The sequence below is a fragment of the Dreissena polymorpha genome, chromosome 4 (genome assembly GCF_020536995.1).
Source record: "Dreissena polymorpha isolate Duluth1 chromosome 4, UMN_Dpol_1.0, whole genome shotgun sequence".
Taxonomy (NCBI): Eukaryota; Metazoa; Mollusca; class Bivalvia; order Myida; family Dreissenidae; genus Dreissena; species Dreissena polymorpha.
Genome location: NC_068358.1, coordinates 112,215,861 through 112,239,574, shown reverse-complemented (window position 1 = coordinate 112,239,574; position 23,714 = coordinate 112,215,861). Strand labels below are relative to the sequence as shown.

At 31.7% G+C, this 23,714-nt stretch overlaps 1 protein-coding gene and 1 long non-coding RNA gene across 3 annotated transcripts; one reads left to right on the top strand and one right to left on the bottom strand.

Moving 5' to 3' along the window:
* The first annotated feature begins 9,613 nt into the window (after positions 1 to 9,613).
* On the top strand, positions 9,614 to 11,649 carry LOC127876596 (uncharacterized). Its single transcript, XR_008047949.1, has 3 exons — positions 9,614 to 9,706; positions 10,404 to 10,541; positions 11,095 to 11,649. It is a non-coding gene; the product is annotated as an uncharacterized LOC127876596 (long non-coding RNA).
* A 426-nt stretch (positions 11,650 to 12,075) lies between these two features.
* LOC127876595 (gastrula zinc finger protein XlCGF26.1-like) lies at positions 12,076 to 15,176 on the bottom strand. 2 transcript variants are annotated; one of them, XR_008047948.1, is made up of 3 exons: positions 15,081 to 15,176; positions 14,126 to 14,272; positions 12,076 to 13,590 (listed from the first exon to the last, which is right to left on the bottom strand). XR_008047948.1 is itself a non-coding variant. In XM_052421925.1 (2 exons), the coding sequence occupies exons 1-2, from the start codon at positions 14,266 to 14,268 to the stop codon at positions 13,314 to 13,316; spliced, it is 420 nt and encodes a 139-aa protein (XP_052277885.1). In that variant the 5' UTR covers positions 14,269 to 15,010; the 3' UTR covers positions 12,076 to 13,313. The 2 variants fall into 2 exon arrangements, 1 of the variants encoding a protein (XP_052277885.1); XM_052421925.1 differs by lacking the exon at positions 15,081 to 15,176 and having other exon boundaries at positions 14,126 to 15,010.
* Positions 15,177 to 23,714: the final 8,538 nt, after the last annotated feature.

The following is a 23,714-nucleotide window of genomic DNA, read 5'->3' as shown; positions in this document are numbered from 1 at the left end:
CCCATATGATTCAGAAACGATAATGTCACATACTCTTTTAATGCCGAAGGATATTTTACACCAAGTCAGTAAAAATAATCCTTTTGAACATAAATTCAAGCAAATAAACGTGTATGCTATATAGCTGAAGAAGAATGTGAGCTAATGGAAATAGCAACGCGCTTATTAATTGTACTGTTGCTATTGCTCACTATTGAATAGGCGTAATTCGGAATGAGAAAGCTATTGGGAACACCCGCAAAACTCCTGGTACAAAATACAAAACTGATCGATGTATAACCTTTTTAAATTCACAAACCACTTCGATTTCAGTGCATCATATTGAACGTTCACACAGCGTCCAAGCCGTCAACATATGCGTGCAAAAGAGTGATTAGAAGTTGATATTCTTACCCATCCATATTCACTAGAGTTATATGATGGAACTTATGAAAGTCTAATTTACACAAAAATATTTCGAATAACCACATGGTGCGCAATAGAGCTATACATGAACAAAAATGTATTACATGAATTCATTCTTTTCAATCTTAGACGCGAACTTATCGAACTGAAACGAAACATACCCTATTAGGGTCGACTAATAGTAAACATACTAACGTCTGATGCCAACGCGTGAAATTAGAATTTATGTGCGCGTTTTTATGTTAAAAAGTTATACAAACAGTACGATTTTAACCGAATTCACTGATTGCTATTGGATTTATCTATCATTACAAAATCATTTACACTTAAACGAGTGCTTTTACACGCCATAGTCGTCAAACAATGACGTTTATGCTTTCTGAATGACTTGGCAAGTAAATCAAAGACTGAAACGAGGCCAGTTATATATACGCCTTTGAATTTGTTATAACTATATGCCATTCCCATACACTTATCAAATGTGTTAATACATTTGTTTGTTTGCGTTCGTGTATAGAATCGTAAGGGTTTTATTAAAACTTAAAATGTTAATAATGATGTGAATTACATAATTATATTAATGAAATATTTCATAGTCAGTATGAGATACAGAAAATTAACACCTACACTGAACTGTTTTATCAATTATTTAAAACTGAAAATTCAAATTGAAAAAGAAATATCCCTTAACAATGATACACTTCATTTTTTTTAACAAAAATGGAAACGCATTAAATTTTCATAACAAGTCCAGTATGCTTTCTACCCACTTCATACAACTCATCCTTATTCATAATTATTCTGTCTTGTTTAAACAAAATATATTAGCATATCTTGTTTAACATGTTTGAACATTGTTGTTGCGACATGGTATCAATTGTTTTTATGATCACATCCATGTATACATTGTATGTATTATATTGAATATAAAAAAAAAACTTAAAAGGCCAATTAAAAAAATTCATAAACAAGATATTGTATTTATTTCAGGTTTTAACAATTATAAAACATGGTAGAGAATGAAACTCAAGAAATTGTATAAGGAGAGAAATAAATTGTGCTGAATCACTCCTCTTGTAACAGAACACCGACTATAAGTAATTGATTACAAGTGTGGAAATATCGAACATACTTTTAATGCTATTGAAAAGGTTACCTTTATACACAACACTAAGGTCCATGGTAGACATACAAGACATTCCAAGTTACCTTTATACACAACACTAAGGTCCATGGTAGACATACAAGACATTCCAAGTTACCTTTATACACAACACTAAGGTCCATGGTAGACATACAAGACATTCTAAGTTACCTTTATACACAACACTAAGGTCCATGGTAGACATACAAGACATTCCAAGTTACCTTTATACACAACACTAAGGTCCATGGTAGACATACAAGACATTCCAAGTTACCTTTATACACAACACTAAGGTCCATGGTAGACATACAAGACATTTCTATAACGTACGCGATGCATCTACTGAAATTTCTTCATGTACACAATCAGATTTGAGGTTAAAATCGTAAATACGTTTTATAAACATTAACAAAAGCAATACAAATATTTAGTTGATATAATATTTTACAACGCAATACACTTACAAAGCTAGCAAAGTACACAATACATATAGTAAAATGTAAAAATGTAGTTACATCTTGCAATGTTAATTTCTTAATAGATTTAGAAAGTATAAACGTAAAAAAATCATAAAAACGTATTCAAAGTTTGGATGACCTTTCTGATTTTTCCATAGAAGTTTATCACGCTGTAAACACATACATTGATGCTACGAGATCAACGATGAAGTAATAAGCCTTCACATATACAAATACTGTATTCACGGCATTCACCCCCCCCCCACACACACAAAATATGATGAACATCTATTTAGCGTGAAATTTTCAATATTGCATAGGGACTCTATCCAACACTTCGGTAATCAGAATGCGGATTGTTGACACGCACTCTTTTTTTCAGGAGATATCCTTGCATGATAAGAGATTATTGGAATATTTATCAATACTAATGTATGTTCTATTCGTTGCATTTGGCCGTCAATTCAAAATTTAAATGTATTAATATACAGTTTGAATACCTTTCCGATGCACGGAGGCAAAGAATTTAAATATCGCTGCGCTTACTTGCTACAAGTGGTTTCCAGGATTATATGTATATGTGATGCAATTGCAACTGAAAATTGACTGCCCTACATACATATTGTTTAAATGATATTTACAGTTAATACTGAACAAAACTCTGGTCTAACTGGTATCAGGTATCATATATTTAAAGCCATACAGGGGATGAAGAAGTATTGAAATATAAATCCCTAGTGAAACAAGGAAATTAATTATTGTTCCTGATGCATGTATAATCCTTATTGAATCCACGGTAAGCAAAGAGGTTAGTACATGCGCGTTACACCCACGCGATCCGAGTTCAATTAACGTTCCCGGACGACTCTGAGTTCGATTGGTGGTCACAATACCGTAAAAATGGGTTGTCCTCTGGATACTTTGATCCCCCCACCAAAAAAAAAACAACGTTAAGCAACAAATATTTTGATGTACAAAGCAACAGTTGTTAAAAATGACAAAATATTTCGTGCGTCTAGTACACATTTTAGGTAGGGGTCAGGGCTTTCACAGAATGCAGCCTTTGTCGCGGACAAACGTAATACACGTAGAATTTGCATACATGTACAAAACTTATGTTAAATTGCTTCATATAGCACTTTTCATTCAATTCATGCTCATATTGCTTTTCATGAGATGTTAGTTAGTTGGCGGGAATTTTTTATTATTATTAAAATAATTATTTATATTTATTATATAAATACCACGCCATGTGCTAAGACAAGGAGAATTAGAAAAAGCATTACCGAATAAGGATTGCATATTGAAGTTTACCATCAAAAGTAAGATCCAAAATAGTGTGAAATAAGAAAAGTGAATATATGTAAAAAAAGTGATTTGTTGAGAATAAAGAACTGAAAATTAAAAGTGATTGAAAGGTGAACCAGTGTCTTGTTTTAAATTATTTAAAGGTCAATGTGGCTAAAGTAAAGAAAGTTCACCACAATATTTACGTTAATGTGTAAGCTTCGCGTATATTTGTTTAATATTAAGAATAGATGTTAGTATTGCCGCAAGTATACATTAGCCCGCACTTAAGGAACAATACGTTTTTACGCACCCATTACTGCGGGAACAATAATGACAATAATGAGGTTCATTAGACAGGAAAACAGGAACACATAATGGTCCCAAACAACGCGTAACTGCCGGTGCGAAAATGATGACACAAAGGCGAGCAATTGTAAGGTGTACTTGTATGCACTATAGTGTAGCGTGCTATGTGGTGATAAATCTTTCAGTGGGTGCAAAAACAATCCATTATGCATACAAAGAGATGTACTTAACCTATATCATTTGTCATTTGCAACAGAAAAGAATCCGTTGAAGCTCTAATCCTGGTGTTGTATGCCGAAACGTCTTTAACTATGTTAACGAATTTCGTTTACGCGTTTTCTTAAAGAACTCGTTTTGCAAGTATAATCATCTACATATCTAGGATCCTTCTTATCAATATAACTTCTCTTAGAACTTAAGTCATCGAAACTATAAAATTCAAAACAGATATTATAAGACAATTTTGAAGGAAATACGATTTCCTAAATACTGATATGAACGCTGCTGTCCGTTATTTAAACAGTTATGTAAGTACACATGTGCGTATATGCATACATATTATGTGATTTATTATTTTTACATATAATTGAATATCTCCCTCTTTTTCATTATTTATATAATGCAGCATTCAATGTTGTTGTTTTTGTTTACGATATAGTGATACAAAAATAACTCCTCACTTTGTAAAATATATTCAATTGTGCTGGTAAGGAGTGTTATGTTCAGTGCTTCCATTGTCAATAATCATTGTCCTACAATCACAATGATTGTTTTCATCCACTGCCTTAGTCTACAAATTAAACCAGGTTAGCTGATATTTAATACTGCTTGAATACAAACGATCACACCTTAGAATTAGTATTTTGAAACTATTAAACGGTTACTATTGATTTTCTGTCTTGCAATTGTTTTCACTGGAGGAAAGAAAACAGGTTAAGAACAACTAAATATTCCTGATCCGATCAACCTTAAGTCATCTTCTAGCCCCAATTGTTCACACATTTGTATAATCGGGATGTTTTAGTGTGTCGTTGTGGAAAAAGGCCGTGTCAAATTTAACACTTTTTCAACCTTCTGAAAATGTCGGTGCCTGTAAACATTCCATACAAAAACGCATTCATATTTAACAAAAAATAATGCTTTCTTCGCATTTGTTTTGGTATTTTGGCAATTTAAACATTACAATTCAGAATGCTTTGATACCTATTTCCATTGCCTAAACATGTTAGGAAAGCCATCATCAAGGTGCTGCACGTTTTATCGCTCCACGCATAATTTTTCTGATAATAAATCTGAATGAAAATGACGAGTGGTAGAATTTGTCTCCGGTGAATATTAAGCAGTTATGCCGATCGTGTAATGAAATATTCCAAAGCGTTTTAGAAGTCGCCTATTGTCGACTGAAGAATCATTTTATGAGGCATGATGGCTACAATGTAAATCAAATCGATATTAAACGTGGTATACACAAGACTCGAGTTCGTATGTGGTTTAGACTCTCAAAATCCTAGCTAAAGAAAAAGCGTAATTACAAATTGCCTAAATGACGTTTAAAAGTGCTCTAGAGCAATCGACTCCTGCACAGGCAAACTTGACAAAAATTGTAAAAAGTGTGACAATATATATTGTCCGAGAATTGTTAAAAATAATTTTTTTACCGGCATTGGCTATTGGCAGAAATATTGAAATATAACGCAACGGTATAAACTGTAACTGTATGACAAGTTAAGTTTTTTTTATTTAAACATAATTAAGTTTTCAATTGTTCACACATATAGACATATTTGTCACATCGCTAATGCAAAAATTAGAAATACATTTATTGTGGCAGCTTAGTTACTTATGAAAACAATATATTTAAGACCGTCGATTACAAACCTGAAATATTGCGTTTAAGTCATCATTTCATACAAAATTTGTATCGTCCTGTGAAAAAAAGGTTATTGCGTCTCTTTAAATGTCAAAACATTGATAAATATATGTTCAAATATCAGTAGGATGGCCTAATAGCAACCGATAACAAATATGTTATCTGCCGTCGTAATAACACCCAGATTCTAAAATGGGCATTTTTGGAATTTGATCAACAAAAATCGACGATGATTCAGAAAATTCAGCGACGATACGTTTAGCATGGTCGGTAGTAATGCGGCGATTATTTCAAGAAGCGACGCCTTCGTTCCACAGCCTCTAAAAGCTTTCTAGCAAGATCAGGATGTACGTATATAAATTTCGCTACAGAAAAGAGAACCAACTGTGATGTTCAAACAAACCTTGGAAATTATGAACTCGGTATGTACCAATACAGCTGTTAACTTGCTGCCATGTAAATAGCTTTCTATTTATCGGTTTCTCTTAATATAATGTCATTGTTGTACCAATTACGACACGGTAACAGTTGAGATCAGTGAAATATTTGCTGATGTAGGTGTGCAATATTATGCAAAACGGCCATGTACTGTTAATAACCATTATACACTGTTTCTAGAGTTTGATCAGTTAAAGTTGAGCCTGTATTTGAAAGTATGCGTCTTTTTAAATTGTTTATTACAGAACCAAAGACATGAAGATGCGTTTTATAAAAGTTTGAACTTACAATTGAATACGAAAATATATATACTAATGTCATTTAATTGATCTTCGGTGTTAAACACGTTGACATATATATCTATATATCATGCGTTTAGTCAATGTATTCATACAATCATATGCATGTGTTCAATGGTATTATTAAACAGACTGAATGCATGTTATGATTGAAGCTTTGCGTTTAATGTTTTGAATAGTAACTTTTCGGCATATTATTGGATTTAATCTGACCCCTACTGTTAATGTTACAATTATCATGATACAAATGTGTCAGCAAAATTTGCCGAGTAATATACCGACCTAGTTTTATGATAAAAAAAAATACTATTGGTATTTTTTTTACGAAAATAATCATTTTATAATTGTGTATGTGAAGGTTTTATTTTTCATAATTGTGAATGTCATGTTTACCTTATTTGCGATCCTTTTTAAATATGAACAAATGTTGGTCAAGTGAAATTACTGCCGTCCCCTGCTGGTATTTAACTTCATGAAAAGGCCAAAACAGACCATGTTTTATGTCGCCTTTAGGTGACGTGTGCTATATATGCGCTTTATCAAACGTTTATATAAACTTATTAAGTCTGGATAATTAAGATGGAAGATAAAATCATATTTAAAAGGTTAAAGGAAGACAAAAGCTCGTTATGTCTATAAAATGCAAACTGTTGTTCGGCTATTTAATTCTTCCATCAATTAGCGTTCAATATGATGGGAAATCTCAATAGGTTTGTTAGATATAGTCTGAGTCGTGTTGACTGATTACACATGGGTTTCGGTTATTTGAATAATATTCGGTAAATGAAAATGGCATTTTGGATCCAACCCTCGAGAAATAAGGATATAAAGAATAATTCATGGTCCTCGTGACACCTACCTTACATGATTAACCCTTCAACATTGCCGAGAAGTATACAAAGTAACAGATGCAAAATGTGACGGTTTTAATTGTGTTGTTACCTAAAGTTGTCAGTGATTACTTAACAGTGTAGGTGAATAAATACGATGTCTAAGATTATTGTTTTCATGACAGCATTTTAAGCGTCATTTTATCATACGGTTTTCAAATTATTATCAACGAAAATGTCATAATGTCAAAGATTACTACCACGCTTTAAACGATTGTAATACAGGTTATACAAATTGGTTATCAAATTTCAAGAACGTGTTAAATAAGTTAAGATACGGTAACGCATTTGACAATTCGAACGCTGTGCAAGTTAATATATTTATTATCGAGGTCAAATGAAGATAATTTTATTTAGACTTACTTCCTAGAATTACCCACTTACCACATACCACGAATAGTTTATGTTATGATGAATTTGATTTAGAAAATGAATATCATTTTATGTGTATATGTCTCTTTTTCACTTTTTCTAAGAAAAATATATACTAGCCATATGTTTGTATAAAACCATAATAAATTATGTGTATACATTCGACGATCAATTAGAATCATGTGACAAAACAATAATTTCTAATGTATGTAAATATATCAAGAAAACTTGTGTTATAAGAAAAAGATTCATAAAAATACAGTTTGATGTATTGCAGTACCGGCTAAACAGACTCTATATACTTTTGCAATAATGTATTCTCGGATTTGAGTTCGGTATGTGATTAAAAGATATCCTTATAAACAATTTGCATTTACATTGAACTAATCATGTATGAAGATTAAATAATTTTGCGATTTATTTGTGTAATAAATGCGTCTCTCAGGGCGTTTTTCTAACACGTTCTTTCCTCATGGCGCACTTAACGCATATGGTACAAAAACGGCCTAAGGCTTTATAATATGAGGCAATAATATGAGGCAATTATTATTTTTATTTTGTTTCAATCACCGTTCTTTTTTGTCACAAAACATGAAGCTGGTAAAGTTATAGCCAACGTATGACCAATCGTATACTAAAGTAATACGTAAAAGTGCCACAATGAACATATTGTAACTGTTTTTTTGTTGTATGATAACATGCAAATGTAAACTTCATGTGATATTGTTAAAATACTAATTATCCCCGATTCTACTTTATGTAATATGATAATCATTCTTAAATAAATGTCAAAATATTAAATGTGCTTTATTGAAAAGGAACACATCACTATAAGGATCCAGTGATTACACTATTCTAAGTAGTTAGTTTTAAATTGATATTAACGAGCAACCTCCGTAGAATAAAGAAGTCGTTTGTTTGGCACCTCTTTATAATTTGACCTAAACAATATCCTGACGTAAAGGTCGAGTACAAATGTAAACATTCACGTCATCTTGCACACCTTGGTAACCAGTACTGCTTAGCATATGGATCTGTCACAATACCGTTAGAAAAGCTGTAATTTTCATTTTTCTTTACCGACAGAAAGCTTACTATTTTCTGCGCATCGTTGTTTTAAAAGTTAAGTTACGAAATGATCGATGAGTTGCTTCTTTTCAAAAGATACACTTAAAAAGCAGTCAAAAACTGAATAAAGTGACTAAGTGCTTTTGATGTTTTCCTTTTTTATTTTGTTGTTCTATACACGTGGCAACTATCTGATACTCGATTATTCTTGACAATATATCAGATATTAAATTGAAAAGATCCCATACTTCATGCAATTATTTTTGTGCAAACTATTTTACAAGGTATAATTAGAATATTTCAAAAAACATCGACAATTCTACACGCTTCGTGTTATTTGTATATGCTCTCTTGCGTTAAAAAATGTAGCAGAAAACAACAGCAAACAACATGAGGAATACGCATTTATTCAACGAATGTTTTGAATGATGTTATCTGAAGATTATTAGTTTGTGCACGAAGTAAATTTATTGTTGCTGTTGATTAGTATCCCATGGATTTAAAACCTGCTTTAATTAGTGATTGATACAAAGTTAGTCCAATACTTAATAACTGGTATATATGTTTTATATACATAGCAGTATTCCGAGAGGCATAGACCATTGAACATTTTCCCCAATTTGCGGTTTGGTCACTGCGAAATTGAACACGTATTTGTTTTTAACAGGGATGAATGTAATGCAAATTAATATGTTGTCATAAGGAACATAATAATTTCCTGTCTGTCATTGGATTCAATTTCATGCTAAGATATGTCAAACAGCAATTCAAACGCCGATGTACTTGAATGTTTACCATACTACAATCTTATACTATTCAATAGTTTATCTATCGAGTGTGTGTGTTTTGTCAAGGTTTTGAGCTTAGAGATGTAAATGAATTTAAAGTCAAACAGAACTTTGCGTTCTCAACACAAGTATTTTCTTTTTTATTTATAATGTTGGTATTGAATGTCTCAATAAACAGATGAAAAGAGAGTTGGTTGGTCTTTTGTGATATCATCATTAAGCGTTTTTATATTTCACGTAAGTTATTTACGAATATATCATGTATTTCGGAATGACCTCAAGTCATAATGACCACCGGGGATGAACAACTTTTGTCACGTGACCACAAAAGTCAACGCAGGTTGTTGAATTACATCAGGAATCCCGCTCCGTCAGGTAATTTTCATCTTTTTATAGAGAATATGTTAAAATTTCTGGACAATACAAAGCTTATGACATGCTTCATACCTTTTCGCATATTAAGACGCATTGCACTTGTTTCAAAGCTTTGCAGTTTTTAAGAACACTTCGACACAAACTTTAGATTTTCGATGCAAACGCAGTTTGATTTTATATTTTTTTACTTTCCATTCACGAATAAATCATATTTCTAGAAAAATGAGAGCACACGATGCTTAATTTTTGATGATTTATTGTATTTGCGATATAAGTTGTTGTTGTTATATTTAATTTGGGCAGTTCTTGCTATTTCAAAAATTTACAAACGCGGGTTGGTTGAGCAAACGCAGTTTGCTGAAGCTGGATTATGGCAAACGCAGGTTGGTTAAGATTACGGAATCCGGATAGTGACATCTATATTCTTGCCCTTCTTTCATCAAGGGCGACACACGACACACGAAGCGATACACGATATTTTGCGCGACAGTCGCGGCGACGCGCGATATTTTATTATTCAAATATCGCCCATATTATCCGAATTTCGTGTAACGCGGTCTAATGTCAATCAATAATCAGGTATTTGAAGAATATCGTTTACATGGCATACCAAAATATATAGGTATGATATAATTCAAACCGATTGTGTTCACATTGGCTTTCAGAAAATAATCTAAATCAAATTTTATGATTTCAGGAAGTTTTTTTACCGTACTAGTCGCTCCCATGTGTATGGCTTGACTGGATCAACTGAGAGCAGCACTGCACAGCCGACCAACAGTGACGGATGCAATACGCAACAGCAGAATGACATCATTCGAAAAATAAGATTAAAGTAAGCCAAGATCCTGTGATTTAAAATTATTTAAAAATGTTTTAGGTTTAGAGATGTCTACAACAAAAGTCTTTTTAAAATGAATCATTATTTAATTGCCAGGAGACAGTCAACATTTATTTTATTTTAAAGGTATGCTTTGTACACTGAGGCACGTGCTCAGAAAATGCATTGTAATGAAGAGGATTATATGTGTCTAATGCAGATGTTTCCTAAAATGTGAAATTCGTTATATAAACTTATCAATACGTAATATTCAACAGGATTAATTTGCATCTGTCGTCAAAAAGGTTAATTGCCAAGTTGAAGAAGATCAATTTCATGTATTCACTAAGAGTCTAGGACACGGGTTCGAACCGTCGACGAGTACAGGGGTCATAATTGCCTGAAAATGATACTCAGTACTGTTAATAATTCATGATTCGACATAAATTGTGATTACATTTTATTGTCTTTGCTTCGGATGATGTCAAGCTGAAAAACTCGCTCTCAGTAAATAAGATGGTAAATGTTGTAAAATAAATAGTTTTCGATAACAAATATCATGTTTCAGGGACCACGAATTTGACATTCCAAAACGGAAGGAACCTAAACGAAAATTTGACACCGTGTCAACAAGCAGAAACGCTCTCCAGAAGGGAACGTTGGGTGTCCGATGGGAGAGGGCAAGACGAAATGACAGCAAAATGCTTCTAACATCAAAAATGGGAATTGACATTGACCCGTAAAAGGAAATCATAATATCATACGACAGTTTGTAGTTCTTTAAAAGACAGCTGTCATTTTTGATATTCGTTAACCAACGTTACCTATATTGATTCCGTGTAATGCTACTGAATTTGATTTTGTGTTGCTCTTTCTATGTTTATGCATTGAGGAGCTACCAATATTGGGGCCGTATAATATGCTGCCTATATTGACGCTGTGGGATGCTTCATTTAACGAGGCCTACCGGTATATTCAACCTTTTTGGGGGATTTGAAACAACAACAGACATATTGGATCTAACTTTATTTTGTTTGCTGTTATTTGTTTCAAGTTTTAAAATTACAGTTTCTAAAAAATGCCATGTATCTTGTATCTTGTTAATTAAAAAAAAGGTATCTTTCTTTTAGTTGCATAATGATAAATAATGTGGACCTATAAGGAGAGAGGTATCATGAAGCAAATAAAACAATCGATTCCTCTTATTCTGCAAGACATAGTTTTCATTTTAGGTGTATACCATTATCTTTTGATCCGAAACTTTAAATATAATAATAACTATTGACCTTTACATGGGCGCCTTGCAAATCACTAGTGTCTTCATATTGGTCATACAATATAATGTCTTTATGTGTAACGTGAGAATCCTGACAATCTTACAATATGATTGTTGGAGATAATACTTAAAATAAAGCTGAAGGCATACTACATCCATGACAAAGTACACTTCACCGAGATAAGTCTAACTATACTGTGAAAAACATTGAAAAACCCAGCGGTTGAACGCAAACAAGATCAGTGTCTTTAACAACAAAACGAACCAAACATATGCAGATTAATTGTTTTATTGCTGCAAAGAATATCCCGTATCGCAATAATAGCTTATACGCAAAACATTAAACTGGCCTATGTGCAACTTGAGAAGGAATTACAGATTTACATGTAATTGTTGACAATTCGCACAATGATTCCAATGAGACAAAAAGCTAACTCACCAAAAATATATTTTAATCATATTGATTCGAAATAGATAAACAAAAATCGCAGATTACAAATGAGTCTCGCTCTGTGAAAAGGGGGTTTAATGCATGTGCGTAAGGTGTCGTCACATATTAGCCTGTGCATTCCGTACAGGCTAATTAGGGACAAACCTTTCCGATAAACTCGATTTTTGCTCAGAAGAGACTTTCTTTTAACAAAACATATCATAAAAGCGGAAAGTGCCGTCCCTGATTAGCCTATGTGGACTGCACTTTACGCACATGCATTAAACCCCCTTTTCACAGAGCGCGGCTCAAATGTATATTCCAGCGGATATGGTGAGATCAACAATAATCACAGATAATCAACATAAATTACAATGATTTTGAAAAGATCAACAATAATCACAGATAATCAACATTAATTACAATGATTTTGAAAAGATCAACAATAATCACAGATAATCAACATAAATTACAATGATTTCGAAAAGATCAACAATAATCACAGATAATCAACATAAATTACAATGATTTTGAAAAGATCAACAATAATCACTGGTTATATAAATCACAATTAATCGGTTGAGATCAACACTAATCACAGATAATCAACATAAATCACAATGATTTTGATAAGATCAACAATAATCACAGATAATATAAATCACTATTAATAGGTTAAGATAAAAAATTCACAGATAATCAACATAAATTACAATTATTTTGATAAGATCAACAATAATCACAGATAATCAATATAAATCACAATTCATGGGCTGAGATCAACAGTAATCACAGATGAGCAATAATGAACACAATAATTTGTATGAGATCAACCATTATCATAATCATTTTAAATTAGAATGATAAATATTACAACAATAATCTTATTAAAAACAGGAATATCAAACAAAACAACACAAGATAAACGATATGAAACACAATGTTTAAGACGCAAAAACACGCGTAATACTATATATTATTGTATGACAGTCTGTATTTTCAATAATTAAGAAAATAACCACGGCACATTGGTAAGAATTAAAAATAATTCTTGGTCTTATCATCGTCATGCAACAGATGACTAGGCCCGGTGCTTTGCAGATCTGTGCTTTGATAGACTACTGCGGTGCCTGTACCTCTTTTCACACATATCACAAGCAAAGTTTTTCTCTCCATTGTGGGTGGCAAGGTGGGCCTGAAGGTCAATTTTCTCCCGGAGCGTTGCATTGCAAATTGAGCAGGTAAATTGCTTTGCAGCAACCTCCCTCCGGACGTGACGATTCAGGTCATCTTTGGTTGAAAACTTTTTGCCGCATTGTTCACAGGGGAACGGCTTTTCAACACCATGAATGCTGCATCTATATAACAAAAACAAATGGAACTGTTGAATTATTATTCAATACAGAAAAATACACACAGAATATTATCCATAACAATGTGGAACTTAACAAAATGATGGTCGTCAGAAGCGCTCCAGATAAGGCGCGTTAACGCGTATTTACGCATTTCAAAATCCAAAATACGCATTAAATAATATGTTTAAGGGTCCAATTACATACGTGAAGTATCGGAACGCGTACATTCTGGATTTATACGGTGTAAATTCCAATTGTTCAGTGACAATTTGCATTGAAATTTATCTGGACAATTATGGTCGTTAAAAACTAAATACTATAATGAGCACACCAATATGCACCACACTAGTAATAATTTGTTAAGTGTTTTAAAGCCGGCTTTTTTCGAAAACACCATTCAAAACATTTTAAATAGTGCTTTGCAACTAGGTTATAAAAACATACTTTCGCTCAGAATGCAATGACCTATGTTGAATTGTATCTTGATTTTTAAACCGACAGAACCTAGCATTGTACTAAAAACAAAAAAAATACAAACCTGTGTCTGTTGAACGCCTGTTTTGTGTAAAATGTTTTTCCACAACAGGCGAATCGTCCAGTCCCTCTGTGGCGCTTATCATGAAGCTTTAACCCCCACTTCGATTTAAATGTCTTTCCACAGATTTCACACACGAGCGTCATGTTTCTGTAATGAAAGAATTACTTTTTGTTAAAATATATTTCTAAAATGTTTTTATAAAGTTTTAAAGACTACACCAAAAGAGATATGAAACGCAAGTGATTGGATGTGACACACTATCTGCTATTCTTTTCGTCACAGTTCAATAAACATGCGTGTTTACTAATGCACGGGATTTTCGTGAGTTTTGGCGCGTTTAGCGTCATTCGAGGTCCGCTTAAAGGAGGCAACGCACGTTGTGGTTCAATATACTTGTAACAGTACTTAATGTGTTGATAAGCATATTTCCGCTCTGTTTAAATGTCCTCAATTGAAGTTCCGTAGTCATATATTGTGTTGAATAGTTAATATTTTCGTATTTGTAACCATATCATATTTTAGAAGACTTTCAAAAATGTGTACAGTGTGCGTTTCATTATCCTTTGAATATTCTCGCAACCTGCGTTTGCCATTTCCTATTGCTCAAGAAATACCAACCTGCGTTTGCAAAACAAAACAAAACAAAAAAATAAGATATTTTTCAATTTGCACCGCTATTTTTGTCATGAATCTTATTAAATATATTAAAATGAAGTGTAAAATCATACTAATTCAGTCGTTAAACCAATATTGTTGAAAGAAAATCATCAACACCACATAAACAAACAGCGTTTGCAATGCATTTCAGAATTTTGTGTCGAAGTGTTCTCGGAAAGTGGAAACAGTAAAGGCAATGGAATCATTTCAAATAAAAGTTTATTTAGTATACTGTGTCATAGGCTATCACTTGTTAAAAACTGAAATTTTGATTATATGAAAAAACAACAAAACTTACCTTAATGTACAAGATTACAATCTGTTTCTGCAACCGGCGTTGACTTTTGCGGTCACGTGACAAAAGTTGTTCATCCCCGGTGATGACGTTCCCGTAAGACAATCTTACTTTAAAGATTTATAAGTGTAATGGAAATAAAGCATCCAGGCTTAAACAAGTGTGCTGCTGTTTCAGGCGGGATTATATTATATGCATAATGGGTTTACCTTCCAGAAAGTTATAACAGATGTAACTAAACACAAAAATGACAACATGTGTTTAACCAGAAATACTTTTGGTTGCTTTTTGTGTTTTTGTTAAAAATAAAGAGCAATAATACAAACATATATGTATGACAGGGTCTTCGTTTTGCTATGGACCTTAAGTCAACACTGCAGTCTACGTAAACTGTTGTCTGTTCAATAGAAATAAGTATGTAAAATAGCTGAAGCATTATTCAAATGAATTATATTTTCGTTGATTGTCTGAAATGAGTATATTAAGTTAAACTAGTAGCTCTGAATTTCTATGTATAAATATGCATGGGGTCAAGACACTGCAACAATGAACATGTCCTTCCATCAAATTCTAACTGAAATATATAAGGCATCGCGTGTGAACGGATTTTCTGATCAAGGAGTAAACACACACTTATTCAGACGTTCTGAGAATTGAAACGTCAAGTAGCGCCATCTAATGATATTGAATTGCATATCTCATGCGTGTCAGTCGGAAAAGATACATGTATTTGATGCATACATATTTGAGAACCATACATTACTTTAACATTTAGAACAATTTATAGTTAACCGTTAATGGAACCCTCCGAGGCAAATATGTATTTAGTATCGGCTTTAGATAGAATTAATAGAAATACATTTAGTGTCTTAAAGAATATGTATATATTTAATATAATGATTTGTAATTGAAATCTTAACATATATGCATGGTTATTGAATATTTTCAATATGTATTTTAGCTTTTTTTTTCTCTAAATAAATTATATAACAAATATGTTCGTTGCGTCTGAAAAGAAATCCCTACTCATTATAAGTGTGATTTAAATACCTTGCGTTGTTTATAATAAGCATGCTTTCAGTTTCCATGATCAACAACACTCGCACTCATGAATATAATTCCTAAAAGACCTACTGACACACACAAATCTGTATTAACATATGACTGGCGACACACATTTTTTCAAAAAGATCTTAAATAAATGACATTGACCTATGAAACTAACAGCGATTGTAAACCAAAATGCCTTGATTAAGAGAACATTGTGTGTCATCTGTATATGTATTTGTGTTTTTCATAAAAAGACAGCTATATGATTCTTTTGTTGTATTGCTTTTCTAACATCATTATGTTCCGTTTTGTCTATAAAATATGACTTAATCATGGCATTATATAGACAAAGATGTTTAAATGATATGGTTCTGAATAGATAATCGACTTTTGTTTCGTATATAATTTTCTCACATTTTGTGTTGGAATGAATAAAGAAAACGTAAACCAACCTCGTAATTGAAAGCCATTGATATTGCACTTTGAGCAGAGGCATTTTTAATTAAATACTTGGTGGGTATTATTTGAAAAGAATATTTCGCATTTATGCCATGAATATTAATATAATCTGGACTTATTTTAAACTAGTCAACCTCGTTTGCCCGCGCAGTTTGAACTTTAAATTTCAATATATTGTCACAATCAATTATTGTATGTAAAAACAATCCAAAGTCAAGACCCTGTCTCGGTTTAAAAGCGGAACACGTGCAGGTAGTTTCACCACATATAGAAAAACTGTAATATTATGTTGTTGCTTTGGGGGAAGTGAACCTCTCATTTCCTCATTTGATTAGCTGATCCGTTTTCAGAGAGTTCAAGCAGGAACATTCCCGGAAACTAGTAATGGATATGAGTAGTCTATTAACATTATTATGGCATGAAGATTAATTGACTTTTGTTATTTTAATATTACCAGCTTCATGCTGTGTGAAAAGTAGGACGAGGGATCGACACCAAACAAAAAAATAATGCCTCAATTATGACCGTTTTTTTACCATAGCATCGATATGAATCACAAGGAAAGTACGCGTTAGAAGAACATGACCTCTGCCTAATTAACGTATAGGCAAAGCGACGACATATGAATTTTAATCCCCCAAACATCTGAAGCAATTTTATTCACAGCTCATTTTTTTATTTCTGTTCCTTTATTTATGATGCTTGATAATTTACCCGTGTAAGTGCTAGTAATTTCAAACATATATTACACATATAGAACATATCTTTAACTACAGGAACAAACATTTTCATACCTTCATAGAACTTCAAGAATTATAGGATTTGCCCCGATCTGATTTCTTAAAATACCACACATTAGTTGGTTGTCTACCAAAATGCTAGAAAAATAAAATGAAAAATGAAGAAATGTCATACGTGCCACCTAGTTACCTAATTAATAGAATTACCCCCGACAACAAAAATATGCAAATTTACAAACGAACTGTTAATAGAAAATACACATTTAAAAAACAACAATCAACAACACAAATGGGAAATGCTTTTTTAATAAAGAGTTACATTGGGAATCAATATTTACTAATTATATTCAAATCACAATCGATTCCTTCTTAAGAACGTTCCGGTATAAATATCTGATGAACATTATTCCCAACAACAAAAATCTGTTTAAATATGACATTGTAGAATCTAGTCTCTGTGATTTATGTTCAATGTCTGTTGAAACAAATATGCATTTGTTTTGGAATTGTCCTAATGTTCATATGTTTTGGAACAACATTGAGACATATATAGAAACTCAATTTAGCAATTCTACTGATTTCAAAATGTCATATGAATATATTTCACTTTGTAATATTTTTATCAACAATAAGAACTGCTCAAACTGTGTCAATTGTATTGTATAACTAGGAAAATATGTTATATTTAAATGCAAATATCAACGATGTCCGACAATTTTGAAAGAATTTTGGAATATGTTAAATACAGAATAAAAATCGAAGAGATAAACGCAAGCTGGAAGGGTAAAACTGAAAAACATACTCAGAAATGGATTTTTTTTAAATTTAAATATGTTTTCTTAAATTTCAGGAAAAAAAGAAGATAAATAATTATGTTAATATTTCTACTTCATATGCTTTCCTACTTGTATACGTTTGTGTCCTTTATTGTTCAAAACATACCACCTTTATCATTTTCATTTTCATTATCATTTCCTTTTTCATGTATAACATATGTATATATATATGTACTTGTCTTTGTTAATTGATTGTATGTGCATATACTACGTAATGAATAACGTACTTGAAACGGGAAAAAATCAAACAATTAAAAATGGAAAAATCCCATAAATCATATTCTGAAATCCGCATCGAAAATCCACGAAGTTAAGCTCTCCAGAAAATGTATACATCAAATACCCTTCACATACATGCGGCAAGTTCTAGAATACTTGAGCGCTGTTTGGGCCGTTCGTAAATTGTACGATAAGGAGTTAACCAATCTAACATTATTCCGTGTGAATTTGCTCAGGCCTAACTAGATCCGTCTCACTTACAAGCGTGTATACTAAATTTAAATGGAACATCTAGACAACCTTCAAAGTAATCTCAAACTGATACATTTCTAAGTAATGCATCAAGGCCTACGTCCCATAACCTTACTAAACTTCTTCCACAAACAGTGCTCTCAAAATCAAAAAAGAAACGCGGAAGACTATATTATGTTGTAAAGAAGAACTTAATTAAATCATACTCGTTTTCACCATCTGCCATTTATCTATGAAATTAGTAACATATATTGATATCCAAACATGACAAGAGTTCGAAATGTAAAACTTCATAGAAATAATTATTTAAGGTATGCGAAGACACTACCATAACTTCTTCACTGGAGATAAATATTCAGTTTTACATTCCCGTTTAAGAAATAACTACAGTTACCTTAACTCGGACTTATTCACTTATCATTAAAAACAAAACTTCCCCTTTTTGCGTGCGACAATGATGTTCAAAATGCTGAGCATTACTTCTTTCATTTTCCTACATAACGCAGCGAATAGCAGTGTCGTAGGCTACGATCAATGCACCCCCTGAATTGTGCGCTACTTCTTTATGGTAAGCCCTTATTACAAAATGAAAACAACACACTCATTTTAAATGACATTCAAAAGTATATTATATCGCCAACGCGATTAAGGACTAAGCTAACGATTTTTCAGTTTAAAGGATAGGACACGTTTCTATCATGATAAATATCCTTTACCGTATAAGACATATTTATAATAATTATTACTATTATTGTATTATTTTTTTTATAACTTATATAATGATAATTATAATAATTATTAGTAGTATTATGATGATTATTATTATTAGTTTTATTAACTACTATTATGATTAGTACTTCTATTACCATCATACCCCGAAAGAATACAATATACTTATTACGTTTTATTTTCTTAACTGTATTCTGTAAATGCCATCATTTTTATTTATGCATGTTTTTCAAAATACTAATTTGATAAAACTATTGCAAGGGAAACATCCCCGCCAATGTTTGAGAACCTTATGGATAACCATGTTTCAATTATGTATGTATGGGCCAAACTTTTATATTTGTACGATGTCATTATTTCCTTTTGGAAATATACTATGTTTTAAGTACAGTTTCTGTGCTTCTCATACAATTTCAAACAAACATCATCATAATAATTGAAAACAAACAATAATACAACCAAATGTGTTGATTTCGTTACTAGGGAACTAATATATACTAAGTATTGACATATTTCAAATAGTTGTATTAGTTTTCCCAACCAAATAGAGTGGTATTTATCAACATTTGAAGTAAAATCAGTATTGATAACAATGTATGTGCGAAACAGCAAACTTCGCTTTTACCCATTATTTATGTATTTGTGTTTGTTTAACATATTCCAGTATGGTATCTGTGATATTTAAAGACCAAAATAAATGTTTAAATGTTATCAATAATTAACACAAACAAATTAAAATTAAGGGTGAGTCGTAAACATTATTATAGAAAGTCAGTCTTTTTGTCTTTTTGTCTTTTTGTCTTTTCGTCTTTTTGTCTGTCTTGTTGTCTTTTTGTCTATTTGTTTTTTTTTGTCGTTTTTTCTTTTCGTCAGTCTGTCTGTTTCTTTGTCCCTTTATCCGTCCGTCCGTCCGTTCGTCCGTCTGTCTGTCTGTCTGTCGGTCGGACGGTCGGTCGGACGGTCGGTCAGTCATTCTTTCGAACTGCTTCAAGTTCACCATGCAATGTTTAATGCTGTTATTTTGTTAAGCTTCACTCTATCATTGTTTTTATAATTGTTGTATTGCTATATGTCAATACAAAGCTTTATTTATTTGTATATTTTAAATTATGACCATTTCCGTCACGGTATTCTTTACTGTCGTTCTTAGTGATACGTGTAATTAATGTTTTCGAATTTATATTTTAATTTAGTTTGTTTATATATATAGATTTTGATTGAGCATTATCATTTTGCCAGATTGGAACACGTTTTCTTTCAAGTAATTGAGTACGACCTTTCTTGTACAGTTTCCATTCTGCTAAACAGACAAGTTCATAAACAAGTTATGAAATTGATTATTCAACCAATCATTTACCTTTTAATTTAAAGTAGTAACCACTTAACAAGATGAATATGTTTCAATAGATGGGAATATAACACCTTGACTTATTGATAAAATAAAATATAAGCGACGAATAAAACTATATTGAATGTTTATGTAGGGTGCTCACGCATGTAAATATCATATATCAACTAATATGGTACAATCAACGACAGGATTCCTCAGAAGCCCGTTTAACATATTAAGTAAATGAAATATAATATTTTACACATTACACGTTAAAAAACAGAACAATAACATATGTGTGTGTTTACAACAAATACAATTTTATATGTTCATATGTGGCGGCGATTCTATTTATCGTCTGCGACTGAAATAACAGGCAATCGAAACCACACTGGATTTTATTATTTTATTATATTTCTTATTCGAGAGTCCGTAACAAAAACATATTTCTTATGTTACACAATTTCACTTAAAACAAATAAAGCTTTATTTTAAGAAACTAAAATATTTAACACAAATTGTTGCCGAAATAGTTAATCAAACTTTATTATAATCCACTCTTTAAATTAATCCAACATTTTTAACTTCGGTTGAAAAATATGAACTCTGACTGTGACAAGCGTACATGAGTATAAACTCCGCCTACTTAAATATACACGAAAACAGCAAGAAAAACGGAAAAAATGAAATACATGAAGATATAAATGCTACCTCATGTTTGACCTAATTAAAGACAAACGACCGGAGCTACAATGCAGAGGCTCCGCTAAACACCGTCGAAATGTTCCAAAACACTTGGAAACTCCGCCATATAAAATTACATGTATATCTGTATTAACAAAGTTCAAATATATCGCGTATTTCTCGACATCATACGTGAAAAAAATGTTTTTTTTTAACTGGTTTTAGGTAAACCCTAAACATAACATACAAGACTTTGTTAGAACAAGACATTCACTCACGATCATAATATTTGTTCATCATCGATTTATCTTGACAAAGAGAAATTTATTAAGGACAGAGCTAATCAGCCGGGATTCTGTCGCCAACACATTCAAAACTACTCTGTTTTGACCATTTTTCCATATAAATGGGCATTGTCGCTGAATCTGTCCATTTAATCACTTTCTTTTATTCTCAGAAGACTCTAAATACTCTATTTAGACCGGTTGTAGCATTGCTTTAACATTAACAGTTAAAATGGGAAGGCGACGTCGAAGTTCTCTATCAAGTACGCCATGAATAAATTCCGCATAGCACTTGTTTGCGCGTCCCCAAACGCATGGTGTGTTACTTAGTAGCCGTCATATGTTGAAATTTGCATTTCAAATAAAGATATGAATTACACCTCGTTAAGAGATACAACATAAATATAATGCGGTATCGCAATAATATAAAAACATACTAAGTACGTATTAAATACAAACAACACATATTGTTGTTTAATATTATTTGTTGCGTCCTTATTCATTTTGTTTTTGCAAACACAAATGTGTATATTATATTAGGAATATGTATTCATATTGTATATATAAAGAATACAATTTGATTCACTATATTTTCTAATGTTTATTGTTTATCAGATATAACATATAAATCGTTAAACGATATCTCAAAGGTAAATTTCAAATGGTTAATTACCTCAAACTACATTGATAAGCGATACATTCGTGCAAAAAATATTTTATATTATTTGTTTCGTTTTGATGCAAGTATTTGCAACACGTATGTGTAAATCGTAGTAGCAGTAGTATGCTGCAGTTCTTTATTTGGAATGATCCATTCTATAGAAACTTTTAACTTATTAAATGACTTTGTTGAAATATATATATAAATATAAATAAATAAATAAATAAATAAATAAATAAATAAATAAATAAATAAATAAATACATAAATGAATAAATAAATAAATAAATAAATAAATATATATATATACATTACATAAAGTTTAGCTTGAGAACAACGAAGCCTTTGTAAGTATTCGTATTTTCGTAACTTATTTACGTATACTGTTCTGGAGCATAAAACGTATGTTTGTAGTAAACAACATAACGTGATTAACTATGTTAGTTTCGTTACATATTGAACATCTGCGTTGGGATTGACCCTTTAAATTCTTTCACAGTAATTCAATCAACTGTCGTAACTAGTAAAGACAATGTCCAAGCAGAAGTTAAAATGATATAGTGTCGCACATTGCCTCATATTTGAAACAATATACGCCGATATACATTCACAAAGCTCGGTTACTTCTTACATATGTTAATGACAAGCAGTTGTGAAAAATAATTTATGTTTGATGTATTTTTATGTCATATTGGTTTCGCGATAGAAGATTTATCTTGAGGAAAAAACGTTGCTAATGGCTTCGTGTCAATCAATCTCTCATTAATGGGAACTTATATTTCTTTTCATTTACATCTAGCTCAGAACAAGCAAGTTCGATGCGAAGCAAAATCTAGGATCAACGTCCCAGCTTGTAATAGTTTATTTTGCAATAACCTCTTAATTGGTTCAAAGCAAAGGTTAAGGTTATAAAAAGGCCCAAACTAAACGTGTTATGGTGATGTAAAATCAATTTCATTTAAAGATATCTTTGTTTTACAAAAGAGGACTTTGTGTTTAAGCGGAAGGACTGAATAACTCATAAACAAGCTAATGCAAAGTTATAGTTCTTCTATTGTCAACACATAGTTTCTCACTCAGCATACCAACGTGTTATTAGTTATGTTATTGATACAGTGTAAGTTTACTATGAATTGTTTGTTTGGTATAATGATAATCACAATAAATAAGAAACAACTTCAAGTATCAAAGAACAATATGATCATATTTATTTTAAAAATTGATCCAAGTAATCAGATCATTTTATTATTAGTAGCTTAGATTTGAGATACTCTGATAATTATGTCTGTGAAAAATCTACGATTGTTTTAACTCTTAATAATTAAATATTGGTATAACGTTTTGTTTTTTATATGATTAAATTACTTAACGAATACAATATATAGTTATTTGAA

Coding starts and splice junctions, on each gene's coding strand:
- LOC127876595 (XM_052421925.1), bottom strand. CDS start 14,268: ATGACGCTCGTGTGTGAAATCTGTGGAAAGACATTTAAATCGAAGTGG. Junction 13,591..14,125: donor CAGGCGTTCAACAGACACAG/GTTTGTATTTTT, acceptor TTTGTTATATAG/ATGCAGCATTCATGGTGTTG.